Raw genomic sequence first — 13911 nt, forward strand, 5'->3', positions numbered from 1 at the left:
CTACTAGGCTAATTCCCTAGGGCCAGAGAGTTTTCCAATCTGACAGGAAACGAGTCAGCAGTTCCTATCCTGAGGCCTATAAAGGTATTTCCCGTTCCATGAGTGTCTGGACCCCAGCTTCGGGTTGACGCTGTCTCTGAGGCACCCTGGAGGTTGAATCTATAAATCTGCACTGTCAGCGGAGCAAGCCGAGAGGGTGCCAAGTTTAGCAAAGAGGCCCTTGGCGTCACAGTCCTGTTCCTTGGATGTAATAATAAGTCTGACAGGGACCCAGGAACCAGCACTGTGAATCCGATGCTCTCAGAAGATGATGGGCCAGGCAGGGAAGAAAGAGCCGAAAGAACGGATAAGAGGCTACCTCCAGGTGATTCAGCATCAACTCATCATCACTTCAGAAGGTCAACTTGGCAGAGAAAGTGTGGAGCGCGCAGCGAGTTAGAAAGGGAACAGCATCTTGGGGTGGGGGCGGGGGTCGGGAGGCGGCCCCAGGAAACCTTGGCTGAGCTGGCTGAGATTCCTGCCAGAACATTCTCCCCGCCCATCCCAAACCTAGGGCCGTTATCTACGACCCTCTGCCAAAGAGGTCCCGCAAAGACTTACAGCTGCTTTCCATTTCTGGGGCCTCTGGGGAGACAGGGGAACCCTAGGATGAGATTAAAAGGGTCTCTCTCCATCACGTGGGGATAGTTTCCCTAAGATATTTCTTTCACAGGAAGCTGTGGTGGAACACGGCAGCAGTGCTGGGCCTGGGGTCGGAGAGCCGAAGGGATACAGCAGAAGCTGGCAGGGAGGCGGGCTCAGCTTCACAGGGAAGAAGGTCTAACTCCGTCTCTCATTTGAAGAGGTGCCAAGCAGCTACCGTTTTTGCTTCTTCCTCTGCAGAGCTTGCCACTCAAGCCAAATACTGTGGCAGACGCCTGGCCCCGTTAATGAACTGATGGGGCCTGCGTGGCCAGGCTGCAGACACAACTCTTTCCCCACACTGAGCCCCGCTTCAGTGACCACACAAGCCGTCCGACTCGCTTCGGGACCTGAAACACAGCGGCTCACTTTTCACTGCAAAAGGCCAAGGTCGGTCCGGTCTGCCCCTCCCCCGGCCCCCTTTAAGTGTCCTGCTGGCACAGATCAGCCTTGAAAGAAAAACGTGGGGCGATCAACTTCAGGAGGAGGAAGAGGGAGAGGTAGAAAAAAGTACGCTTGTTAGCTGGGGTTTTATAAACACAGAGAAACCTGTTAGAGCTGAGGGAGGTTGAGGGGAGATCAGGGGAGAGGACGAAGGGCCAAGCGACCCCCCCGATAAACACAAGGACTCTGTGAGGACGCTCCACCAGAGAAACAGACATAATAGGGGGAATCAGAACCAGATGGCCCGCCTCGGAAAGAAAGCAGGAGTGAAGACATTTCTTTTCAAGCAGATAACGTAAGTCAAGTTAGTGACCTTGCCCCCTGGGGCCCTGTCCAGAGTCTGCGATCAGGAGAAGGACAACTGCCCCTCGTTGGCCCACAGGACAAGGACGCAGTAGGACTGGGAGTGGCAGGGGGCAGGACAGCCCCACTGTTTCAGAAGGACCTTCCTCTTTGTTTTTCTTTCCTTCACAGGGTCTTCACCTCCAGCGATGAGAAAGAAAAGGGAGAGCAGGTGAAGGTCACCCTTGTCAGGATGAGAAAGCCAAGGTCCTTTGTTCAAGGGGCTGGGGCTCCACGTAGAGCTCAGACAGCCTGAAGTAATTCGCTTCAAAGTTAATAGGTCTGAATCAGGACCTCCAGCCACACGTGGGGTTTACAGACAGCCTGTCTCAGAGAGGCGAGGTGATGGATGCTTTCCAGACACAAATCCCTTCCCCTGCCCTCTCTTCTAAAAGGGGCCCATTATATTCTCTCTCTCTCTTTTTTAGGGAAAATGATGCTTGAGAGGGAACTTGTTAAACCCCCAGTGGATTCGGAGACCAGCTCTCCCTGGGGCCTCTTCCATGCACTGGAGAAGGCGCCTGGGCCCTGGCTGGTGGACCGTGGGAGGTAACGACTCGGCCTTGTCCATCAGTTTCAAAGTCCATCCATCTCAAAAGACCCTGGATACAGTAAGTGGGGTGAGACAGGAAATGTGCTCCAATCACCCCCAGAATAGTGCTAATGATATAGGAGCTAACATTTATGGAGCGTTTCCTCTGTGAGAGACACTGTGTGAGCTAAATGCTTCTCATGGGTCATTTCTTTCAGGCTTCACAGCAAGCGTCATCGGAAGGAATTCCCGCTTTGCAGATGAGGGATCAGAAGCTGGAAAAAACCAGGATGCAAACCCACATCCGGTTCCAGAGTGTGCACTCCTAACAGCTACTTTCTGCTGGTGTGAGATGACCCCCTTCTCTCATGGGGAAATTGCACGGGGCCAGGAGGACAGACACTGGGTCTGAGGTGAGGAGACCCTAGTTGAATTCTGACCTTGCTGGCAGTTAGCACTGTGGCCATGGGTGTGTCACCGCCCTCCCTGCCTGAGGTCCCTGTCTGCGGAGTGGAAGTGTTTACTCATCCGGGCTGGTTAGGTTTTCTGGGAAGAGCTGATGTCACTGTAAGTCAGCAGTTCACTTTCTAGCTTCCATCTGCACAGGCCTGTATTCACTTTATGAAGGATGGTGACACATTTATGAGAACCTGAGAGCCTCGAATGTGAACGAACACACACACAGACACACACACATGTGTCTTATAGCAGAAGGCAGCATTTGGAGGCCTATGATAGACTCAAACTTCAAAAATGGAGAGCAGAGGAGCTTAAGGGGGAGAAGAGAGAATGCAGGCTATGGAGCCAGAACGACGGCTCAAACCCAGCTCGGCCATCTACCAGCCATGGGACCTTGGGCAAGTCACTGGACTCCCTGAGCCTCAGCTTTCTCGACTATAAAATAGAGATGATTACCTCCCCCTACTTGGGTTTGAAGTTAAGTGACACCAGGTTTCTAGCACGGAGCCTTGCATATAGTCAGTGCTCAATACACACCGACTTCGCTTCCCCTGACAGAGGAGGACTCTAATTTCCCTGTTCTCTCCCTCTAGGTTAATGACCGTTGCTGCTGGAATCCTGGCTTAGGGGTGGGGATCACAGGGCTGCTCAGGAGGCTTTTGGATGCTGTCGTGACCCTGCCTGCTGGCCTCTAGCTCCAAGCCAGGTGCTGGAGCTGCCTGCCTGCAAGTCCTTTTTTTTTTTTTTTTTTTTCCTTTGTACAACTGCACCCATGATATATGGAGGTTCCCAGGCTATGGGTCGAATCGGAGCTGTAGCTGCCAACCTACATCACAGCCACGCAATGCAGGATCCTTAACCCACTGATCAGGGATCGAATACACATCCTCATGGATATTAGTCAGGTTTGTAACTCGCTAAGCCATGATGGGAACTCCCAAGTCTTTTGCTTTTAAGGGTATGGCTGTTTTTTTTTTTTTTTTTCTTGGCTGTGGGATCTAAGCCCCCGAACCAGGGACTGAACCTGAGCTGCAGTGGTGAAAGCGCCGAGTCCTAACCATTAGGCCAGCAGGGAGCTGCCCTGCCTGGGAGTCTCACCTTCCTCACAGCTCTCGCCCTTGTAGCCGGGGTTGCAGATGCAGGTGCCCATGATGCAAGTGCCATGGTTGCTGCAGGCCACGTCGATGCACTGGGTGGTGGGCACGTCACACTCGGCACCCTTCCAGCCGCTGTGGCACAGGCACCTGCCCTTCATGTATTGGCCGTTCCCACTACAGAGCACAGGGCAGGAGGCTGGGGAAAGAGCAGGGAAGCCTGGCATGACTCCACGGCCCGAGTACCCTGCCTACCCCCTCTCCCTGGGGCTTCAAGCACTTTGCCGTAATTCCCACGTGGGTCCATCTATCTGCGTCTCTTGCTTTATTGCATTCCATTGAAACATATCTGGAACTGGAGGGGAGGGTGTGCAGGGCAGGGCCTGGGGCACCGGTGTCCACTGAACGCTGCTTTCCTCCGTCCCCCCCCATGTTATCGATGCTGCACGGTGGTTGCCAGGATCCTTAGACAGGAGGCTTCAGTCTGTTCCTTGGGCTCACTGGAAAAGGTGGCAGCTGGGTCCCCCGCCTGCCCTGCATCCCTCCTCCTGATCGCACTGCATTTCGCTCCCCCTTCCTCACGTGCAGCACCACATTCTTTAAACCACAGCCACACTCAGCTGTCCTTGCCTCTCAGGCTACTGGATGCCACGGCCTCCATCTGAGAGTAGCGGAGCCCAACCTGGCCCCTGAAAGTATTATCTTTCCACTCTGCCACTTGGCGTAAAGGGTTTTGTGATCATCTCCACGAAGGCCACTACATAAAAATAAATTACACTGCATTGTGCTGTAAGGACCTACCAGCGGTACCGAGATGCAGTAGGGCTGTTTTATACACGACTCTTAACTGGAAGTGCATATGGGATGAGACAGTAATTCTTGCTGGAAGGAATGACTCATCTTTGCACCACCGTCCCCCGGTTCCCACCTCCCCTCTTTTCCTTTTAAAGCACTCAGCAGGTAATCGCTGTGCTTCCTCAGGGCTGCCTCTGAGTCTATCTCACGTTAGGAAGAAGAAGCAGAGTCCCCAGCGCAGCCTCACACCGGGGTGTTTGCAGGGCACACTTTCTCTGCTTCCGTGGAAAGCAGAAAACATCATCCCTACTCACTGCGACGACCAACTCAAGCACCTGGTCTCAGTTCCAAGGGGTTATGCGGGAGGCTTTCCTGGTCCTCACCCCGTCCGAGCTAAGACCCCTCAGGCTGACAGGTGCTCCCTGCATCTGACCTAGCTCTAGCGTGCTTCACTTTTTACTGACGGCTTTGTAAGGGTCCACTTCCCTGTCGGTCTCCCAAGCTCTTTGGCTTAGGTCTTGCTCTGTGTTGTCACTTCAGGGTCCAGCATAAGACCGATCCCTAAAGGCGCTAAGCAAATGCCTGCTAGAGGAGGGATGCGGGAGAAGGTGGAGAAGCCAAAGGAAGGGCCCGTTTTAGTTTCCCTAAGGGCAGTGTCAGAGTCTCTGGACTGCAGACCCCCCTGAGGCATTTTCCTCATTCGTTTTTCCAGGACAGATGAAAGCCAAACACACGGGGCAGATCGTGGGCGTCCTGGAGGGGTTACCATGAGCACTGTGCATGCCTGCACTGGAGGCAAGATTGGGCTCCCGCGTGCAGAGGAGCAGCCCCGCCTGCCCCCTGTCCCTTCCCTTGGTGGTCTCAGCCAAGACTCTGTCTGAGCTTTTAGATGACAGCCCCGGAGCTCAGCTCAGGCACCTTCATGAGGCCGGAGACAAACCACACTCGCTGAAGATGAATGTCCAAGACACTTAGCAAAGGCCGATCTGTCCTCGAGGGGGAAACTAACTTTTTAAAAGGACCCCCATGGCCACTATTCCTGCCACCCAAATAGACATGGGGTGCACTGTGGCTGCCCTTCCTTTCTGACCTCTCCAGCCACGCACTGATGGATGACAGGGCTGGGGCGGCCACCTCGCTCTCAGGACCTCTGAGGACCGGCCCTTGGGAGCCCTTCTCTAGAGGCAGCAGCTGGCCTGGATTCTGCGCTCCCTCTGCGAAGTGGGGTGTGGGGTGGACCTGGCGAGCCCACGTGCCCCACGAACAGGGGTCTCACCTCTGCCGCAGTCAGGGCCCAGGAAGCCCAGGAAGCAGTGGCAGGTCCCAGAGATGCAGTCGCCGTTGCCATAGCAGTTGCTAGGGCAGTTATCCACCGATTCTGCGGGAGAAAAGAGGAAGAAGGCTGTAAACAGAAGCTTTTGTACCCATCAGAGGGTCCAGGAATCCAGCCTCGGGTTAACCAGGACCCACACACTCGAGCGCGCCTGGCCCAGTCACTGAAAGGAATCAATAAAGTGAAAAATTATAGGTTATATTTACTCTTACCAAGGTACATCTCAACGGACACAAAGAGACATGTTTGGGAAAACGTGTGCCTAAACCCATCTTTAATAAATCAGGTTTGTATCTACAAATGTATTAGAAATTCTTCAGCTAAAAACACTAGGAGAAAAAAAACAGTTTAACCCCTTAGTGGTCTTTGGATGCTGGGCTATGGGGTGAATCTTGTGGTCTTGACATTCTTCTGTGTTTTACATTTTCCTCATATTTGGCTGATAATCTGGTAATTCTCTCTCTCTCTCTCTCCTCTCTTTTTTCCTTTTTCGAGCCATACTCATGGCATGTGGAAGTTGCTAGGCTAGGGGCTGAATCAGAGCCTATGCCACAGCCATAGCAACATGGGATCTGAGCCGCCTCTGTGATCTACACCACAACTCATGGCAATGCCGGATCCTTAACCTACTGAGCAAGGCAAGGGATCAAACCCACATCTTCATGGATCCTAGTTGGGTTCATTACAGCTGAGCCACAGTGGGAACTCCTGTTAATTCATCTTTTCATGAAGCTGCTAGGGATTTGTAAATCCCTAGCCAACAATCTCAGGGCCCTGGCTCTCCCTCCTCCTCCCTCACCCCCCCTCCCCTTCTCTCCCTCTCCCCTGCCCCCCCTTCTTCCCTCCCCTTTCTCTCTCTCCTCCCCCTTCCTCCTCTCCCCCTCCCCCTCTTTCCACCTCCGCTTCTCCATCCACCAGCCCAGGCCCCAGCATCTCTCAGCAGGGCTAACACCACAGCCACGTGGCTGCCTCTCGACATCCTTTCTCCCTCCCCATCTTGACTCATTCACCCTCCAGCAGCCTGGGTGATCTCTCTCTCTCTCAAACAAACCTGATCCTGTCTCTCTCCTACTTAAAACCCTCCCATGGCCTCCCCACCCCCATGTGCCAAAAAAATCCAAGCTCTCTCAGAAGGCATGTGTTTTCCTTCTTACTCCCTTTGCCCCAACCGCATCCCTAGCATCTGCAATCAGTGCCCACCGTGCAGGGATGTTACTCTGTCTCTTCCTAGTGTGATTCGTATTGTCTAGGTGGCATGTCAAGCAGATACAGAGTTCCTTTCAGTTCATTCAGATGCCAGTGAAAAATGAATCCACGTTTTGTAGCCCCAGTTAGTAAACCTGTTATCTAGGAGACCTGTTTATATGGACCAGCCCATTTTTCAATCACGCTAGACGTGGACCAAAGGAAGACCCACTCTATCCTGAATGCCTGCTTTGTGCCAAGTATGTCCAGGAAAGTCATCTCATTTCACTGTCATCAAATCTTCAAGCATGTATTGATTTTCCTATTTTGCAAACTACAACAGCAGCGACAACAAAACGAGGAGGCTGATAGAAGAAGTGACTTGCTGAAGGCCACAGAGATATGAAGTCATGGATGCATGATGTGAACCCAGCCTCTGGACTCCAAGCCGAGCCTTCGTCAATGACACTATGCTCTCCGGGTCTCGAAGGAGCTTACTTCTCAGCAGAAGCCAGGAATGCAGGAGGCAGGCCGGTGGGACAGTGAGGCCAGTCCTGGAGACAACAAAGGACCAGCTGGAAGGGAGTGACTTCTAGAACTTTCAGATCGTGACGGAATCCAAGAAGCCATTGAATTCAATGTTCTCATTTGATAGAGAAGGAAAGTGGGGTCCAGAAAAAGGGCAGTGACTTGCCCAAGGTCTCCAATTGAAGTTAAAGCAGAGGAAAGGCTAGTATGGTGAGTAGCGCTAAGGCTCCAACCTGTCATCAGAGCTTGCGAGCACAAGTCATGAAGCTGAGACTAAGGCCTCTGTTAAAGGAGATGTTACCCCGTAAGACAGGAGCGTTGCCCAGGGGAAAGGTGCAGCCTAACTGGGAGATTAAGATAACAGCTGTCCTGTTCTATCCCAAGAGACTGGATATAGCTCCCTGTGCTGTACAGTAGGACCTCTTGGCTTATCCATTCTAAATGTAAGAGTCTGAAACTAAATAACGTATATATGTATTATTGGGAGACTTTGCTGTACAGCAGAAATTGGCACTACACTGTAAATCACCTATACTTTAATAAAAATAGTTACTAAGAAAGAAAATTTAAAACGTTAAGAAAAAAAAAAAAAGATAATAGCTGTCACTAGGGCAGCAGCACAGGGCATGTGGAGATACTCTGCCTGGAGGGAAGGAGACGTCCTTCTGGGGCCCACCCTTCTAGGATCATGCTGGGTGACCAAAGCAACTTCCTTCTCGTCTCTGGGCCTCACCTTCCTCATTTGGGACATGAGAGCGAAAGCAGAGATGTTCCCAGGACCGCTTCTTACTCTAAAATTCTGTGAGTCTATAATTAAGAGAGTATCTGTGTAGAAGAGAAATCCAGACAAAGGCGTCAAAGCCTTACACCCAGGACATCACTTAGAGCCCATGCAGCAGCTGCGGATAAGGAGCAAAACCAGCAGAGGAGGGCTTCTTGGAGGAGGTGAGCTTGAAGAATGGCTTGAGGATGGATAGATGGGGGAAAGCACGGGGAAGGTTGAGGAGCTCATGGTATGGTACACTTTCCAGGAAGGTCTTTCCCAGTTGTCTGCCATTATCAACTTGGAAAGGACTTAAAACATTGGGGAAAGGAGGCTACATGTAAGCTTCCCTTTGGGAGTGGGTAGGAAATTCCCCTCGCCTGGTGTCCCTCTGCTAGCCTGAGCCGTGTCCTAGGCTAATACACGATTAGGAACAAGAGGGTCCGGCCCAGCCTGTGTCCTCATCTCCAGGAGCCTGAAGCACAGTGTGGCTCATGAACCAGGGCCCTGAGCTTCTTGGCTCTCCACTGGCTTTGCCTGGAAGAATCCATACACCTTTAAGTTCCTCAAGCCCTTATGTTGGGAGTGGCTTCCTAAACAGTGATTTTATAAAGAATAACTTAGGATATTTCCTTTTGAATATTCTTATAAAAATAAGAATTTTGAGTTAGGTTTAAGGCAAGCTTATTTCATGTCAAACTACAGGCTAAGGGTACACCTGGACAGTGGGGTCTCACTTGCAGTCTTGCAGAAGGAGTACAGGTCAGACGGACAGAAGACCTGGCTTCCAGCTCCTGCTGTGCCACTGAGGGGCTCTGGCCTTGACCATATCACCTGTTCTTTCTGCCCCTGTTTTCTCCTCCTCGTGCTCACTCTTTCATCCTTCTCTGCAAGGCCGTGCCTATTCCTTCTTGCGAATCCAGCTCACATGGCACCTTCTCCGTCACCTCATTTCTTAAACAGACTAAGTTACTCCTGGGACCTTTTCTTTCACTCCTATTAAAATAGTCGACACTGCTGACCGGGAACTCCTTGAGGACAGAAACCGAGTTTCCTCGCTTCTTGCCCTGGTATCCTGTCTTCGGGAGGATCTCTCTCAACGTTTGCAGCTGTCACTGGAAGATTCAGCCATATGATCTCAGTGATCCCTCCCAGGTCTGAGATGCTTCTCAAACCCAAGGGTATACGATCTGTCTCCTAAGGCAATTACCATAATTACCAGCTGTGTTTTCCACAGGATTCGTTGCAGGTAAATGCCACATACTTTCCAGATTTTTATTTATGAAGGCTGTAAGATACAAACCTGTATTCCACAGCCCCAAAGCCTTTATTTTTTTGTCTTCTTTTTTTTTGGTGTGGGGGGGTGTACCACCCATGGCATATGGGGGTTCTCAGGCTAGGGGTCTAATCAGAGCTGTAGTTGCCGGCCTACGCGACAGCCACAGCAACGCAGGATTCGAGCCGTATCTGCAACCCACACCATGGCTCAGGCAATGTGGGATCCTCAACCCACTGAGTGAGGCGAGGGATCAAACCTACATCCTCATGGATGCTAGTCAGATTTGTTCCCCCTGAGCCACAACAGGAACTCCCCAAAAGCCTTTATAGTGAAAAAGGGAGGAAAATATGTTTTCTGTGATATTTTCTGTATTGTGTTGGTTGCTAAATCTGACAGCTAGAAGGGTGTTTGCTACAAAACTTGCCCTAGGCTGTTGGTGTCAGAGAAGGCAGTTGTAAGAGACACAGAATAATTTCTACGATAGCAGCCAGGAAGTAGAAGGGAGACATTTGGAGGATATTTCTTTGTGATAAATTGTTTAGGTACCTAGTTTTTCTTCACCTTGGAAAGATTTCAACCACTTGGGGTCCATTTGGGATCCTACAAATAGCAAGTCTCCATTGACCAGATATCTCTATGTTAAACGCTACTGCAGAAGTGACACTCTCTGGCTTGGAAGAAGTGTGAACTTTATTGCATAAACATGTTGTTATGTTTCCAATTAGTGTCTGGTGAATTTCTCCCCCCCTCCCCTCATCCATCTTTCCTGCCCTGCTCATGGTCATGGTCAAACTGCAGCTGTCTTCGTTTAGTAGAAGGTGTACTTAAGATCCGCTCAGCCCTGAATTAAAAATGCAGCTGCCTGGGAAGACCTGATTTTCATAACTGGGTGTATGGTCGGTTGGAAAACAGGGGGCTTTCCTCCATTTTTCTATCACAAGAGTGGGTCCTGCCAGGAAATCTGATTTTCAGGAACTTGTTTTTCCTTCCGTCAATACTGGAATGAAGAGTTTAAATGGTTCCTCGGCTCATGTGCCGGACATGTGTTCTGAGTGGGCGTGTTCTCTGGATGTGAACAAAATATGGCTTGGAATACAAAGGGACTTCTGCAGAAGGAAGAAAAGCCAACAGCGCTCCTTGGTGGACACGGCCTGGGAGACAGGACACCACAGAGGCCTCGGTGAACCCACGGCTGTGCCTCATGCTGTCTGGCCCACCACCCTTGTCCAGAAATAAACCGTCAGCACGGCCACGGCAAGGTGAAAGACCACCACCATTGCTAACCATGTCCTCCTGAGTCCGAGGGTGATGCCTGGGGAGCCCTGCCTTCATTCAGCAGCTTCTGCTTTTCTTTGTTGAAACTCTGAAGCCTCATTTTTGTAGGAAATAAGGAGAGACCACAGAGGAAAACCCTGCCCAGAAGAGGACACTGGGCAGCCCGGCCACCTGCTGGACCTATTTCTTTTTCTTTCTTTTTTGTCCAATTTATTGACACATTCTTTTTTTGTTTGTTTTGTTTTTTCTAGGGTCGTACCCCAGGCACATGGAGGTTCCCAGGCCAGAGGTCCAATCGAAGCTATAGCCGCTGGCCTACGCCACAGCCACAGCAATGCGGGATCCCAGCCGCATCTGTGACCTACACCACAGCTCATGGCAACACCACATCCTTAACCGACTGTGCGAGGCCAGGGATCGAACCCACAACCTCATGGTTCCTAGTCGGATTCGTTAACCGCTGAGCCACGACGGGAACTCCAACACATTCTTTATTGACCTCCTTCCCTTCCTTTGCACACTTTTTTTTTTTTTAATGATTTTTATTTTTTCCACCATAGCTGGCTTACATGGTTCTGTCAGTTTTCTACCATACAACAAGGTGACCCAGTCACACATACACATATCCATTCTTTTTCTCACATTATCATGCTTCATCATAAGTGACTAGATGTAGTTCCCAGTGCTATACAGCAGGATCTCATTGCTTATCCATTCCAAAGGCAATGGCTAGCATCTATTAACCCCAAATTCCCAGTCCATCACACTCCCTCCTCCTCCCCTTTGGCAACCACAAGTCTATTCTCCAAGTCCATGATTTTCTTTTCTGTAGAAAGGTTCCCTTGTGCCCTTGGACCCCTGTTTCACAGGGGAAGGTATACAAGAAGATGGAGGGAGGCTTTTCTCCTCCATCAGCTCACCCTGGTGTGGCCACCACCTGCTCTGAGCTGGCAAACCTTTGCAGTGATTGGAGCCTGGTGTTGGATTCCAGCACCAGAGACAGAAGGAACCGGTTGCAAGTGAGGTCAGAGCCCACTCGCCATCCTTGTCTCTCTTTTCCTGCCTACCCAGCATTTATTCCCCCTCCTGGGACCTCCTCCATGTCTTGTTTGCCTGTGATGTGTCCCAGCTAACAAAAGCCTGTGTTTCTTACCCACCGCTCCTTCCTCGGCATCTCTTGTCTCTTCTAAGTTATCAAAGGGGATGTCAGCAATGCTCTGGACGTGACTGGCTGAAGAGCCCAGGTCTCTCTATTGCCCAAGAGAGATGCACTCTCTGATGGCTCCTTTTGACTTCTCTCTAGGAGCAAGGATGCTGATGCTTCAGGCAAGAAGGAAAGAACACGGACTCAATAGCCAGATGGATGGGCGGACACATCACCTTGACTACAATTGATGAAATTTACACTCTAGGTTACATCTATCACATCCTCTTTGATCCTGAAGGCAGGGTTGGGGGTGGGTTTATTACCGACCACCCAAAGAACTGGGAAACAAACTAGATAGCACAGCTGGGTGCTCATTCTATAGTGACTCCAACAGAGATGTTCTCGTTCCCTTAAATGGAACTGTGAAAGGTCTAGCCTATATTCTAATTTATTCCTTATAATTATGAGAAAGAGGTACCTTTGCCACCATGTCACAGTCTCGGATGGCGTGAGAGCTGAGGTCACTTTCTCAAGGTCACACAGCAAATCTGACAGGTGAACCAAGTTCCATGTGACGCACAATTTGTGGTAATACGTCTCTAAATATCAGTTTCCTCATCTGTGAAATGGGCTTAATAATAATACTCACTGCAGAGGGCTTGTTGTGAAGAGTAAACAGTGTGACGCTGTGCAAATAAAGAGGTTTGCCAGGACTTGGCAGAACTGGTATTTTGGTTTTAAGGAGGGGTCACACATGTCTTCCATTTATGAACCAAAACCACAGAGTAACTGGGCCTAATGAATCCAAACAAGTCAATGTGGGTTACTGGGGGTAAACACACATGCACACAGAAAACACACAGAAACTCCCCACAGTAAAAAACAGAAAGCCAACTAGCAATGGGCTGAGCACAAAGAAGGCGGGGTGTTTGGGTAGATTTCCTCCTGCGGAAAAGCACTGTCAAAGCGAATGAAACCTGTTGTCTCCCAGAAGCCCAAACGCAGGCCACTCATGCCAACATCTGAAAGAACTTTTCTCCCTGTGCACTCCAGATGGGCGCTGGGCAGGTGCCAGGTGCTGCAAAGCTGTTCCATGGCCTGCAAGGTGTCAGTCCCTATAGGTGCCCCAGCTTTCTTTGCAGATGATGGCATTCAAAGGGCTTCAGTCTGCGGCGGTCGAGGTCCAGGCAACGACAAAAATTTGACAGGGCCCCTGACAGCCTGGGCTTGAAGCCAATTCAGTGCTGGCATTTGAACTGGGAGATCTGTTTTCAATCCTACCCAGAAGTCTACCGGCCACTACGAAGAGCAGTTCCAAGGAGGAGGGTCTAGGAAAAGAGTTGTTTCCTTGATTATAAACGGAGTCCTAGTTCTTCGTTAATTATGTATTTGGGAGCAAAACAAAGCTTACTCTTGAGACTGTGGGCTCCCTGAGGACAAGCGTTACGTCTGGTTCTCCACAGGGTCCTCCGTGACGTCTGCTGTATTTTGAGAAGTTGTGCAGGAGGCGTACAAGGCGGAAACGCAGGAGAGAGGTCAGGGCAGTGGGTGTGGCACGACACTCAAGAGGACAGCTGGTGACCACCAAGCTATGGTCCCTGCCCTACATTTTTAGACGTGCAATGCCTAGAAGAATGCAGGGAGTGAAAAAGAAGTTCAGCTCTTGCCTTGCCTCTCAGACCGGATTTGGGGCTCAGTTGTTCCCACGTGCGAACCACACAGAAGAGACTGGCGAGACAAGCGGGAGCGTACTCACCAAAGGGTAACCAGAGGCTTAAGAGAACCTGAAACCACATTTCGAAGAAACACGTCTTGGGGGAATTGGGAAGTGAGCTTGCTAAAGGCGTAGGACGCCTGTTTAAAAATATCTAAAGGGCTCGTCGGTGAAATAAGGCTTAGACTTATGTTTTGTGGCCCTAATGGCTTGATTTAGGGCCACTGAGGAAGGACTATCGTCCTTGGGCAATGGAGTTGGTTCAAAAGAAGAAAGTTGACAAGCATCAGGGGAGAACACCATTTAGGATGTTGGGCTACACTTTGATGATGGATCTGCG

The 13911-nt window shown here is 50.6% G+C and overlaps 1 protein-coding gene across 1 annotated transcript in view; it reads right to left on the minus strand.

Annotated features, from left to right (window-relative positions):
- Nucleotides 1–13911, minus strand: part of TENM4 (teneurin transmembrane protein 4) — a 410796-nt gene that overhangs the window by 154000 nt on the left and 242885 nt on the right. The window contains exons 9-10 of the mRNA XM_047751949.1: nt 5624–5725; nt 3557–3751 (exon numbers count right to left, since the gene is read on the minus strand). Of these exons, the coding sequence (XP_047607905.1) occupies nt 3557–3751; nt 5624–5725 (297 nt within the window). The remainder of the gene's footprint in view (nt 1–3556; nt 3752–5623; nt 5726–13911) is intronic.

This window comes from Phacochoerus africanus, chromosome 11, assembly GCF_016906955.1.
Source record: "Phacochoerus africanus isolate WHEZ1 chromosome 11, ROS_Pafr_v1, whole genome shotgun sequence".
NCBI lineage: Eukaryota > Metazoa > Chordata > Mammalia > Artiodactyla > Suidae > Phacochoerus > Phacochoerus africanus.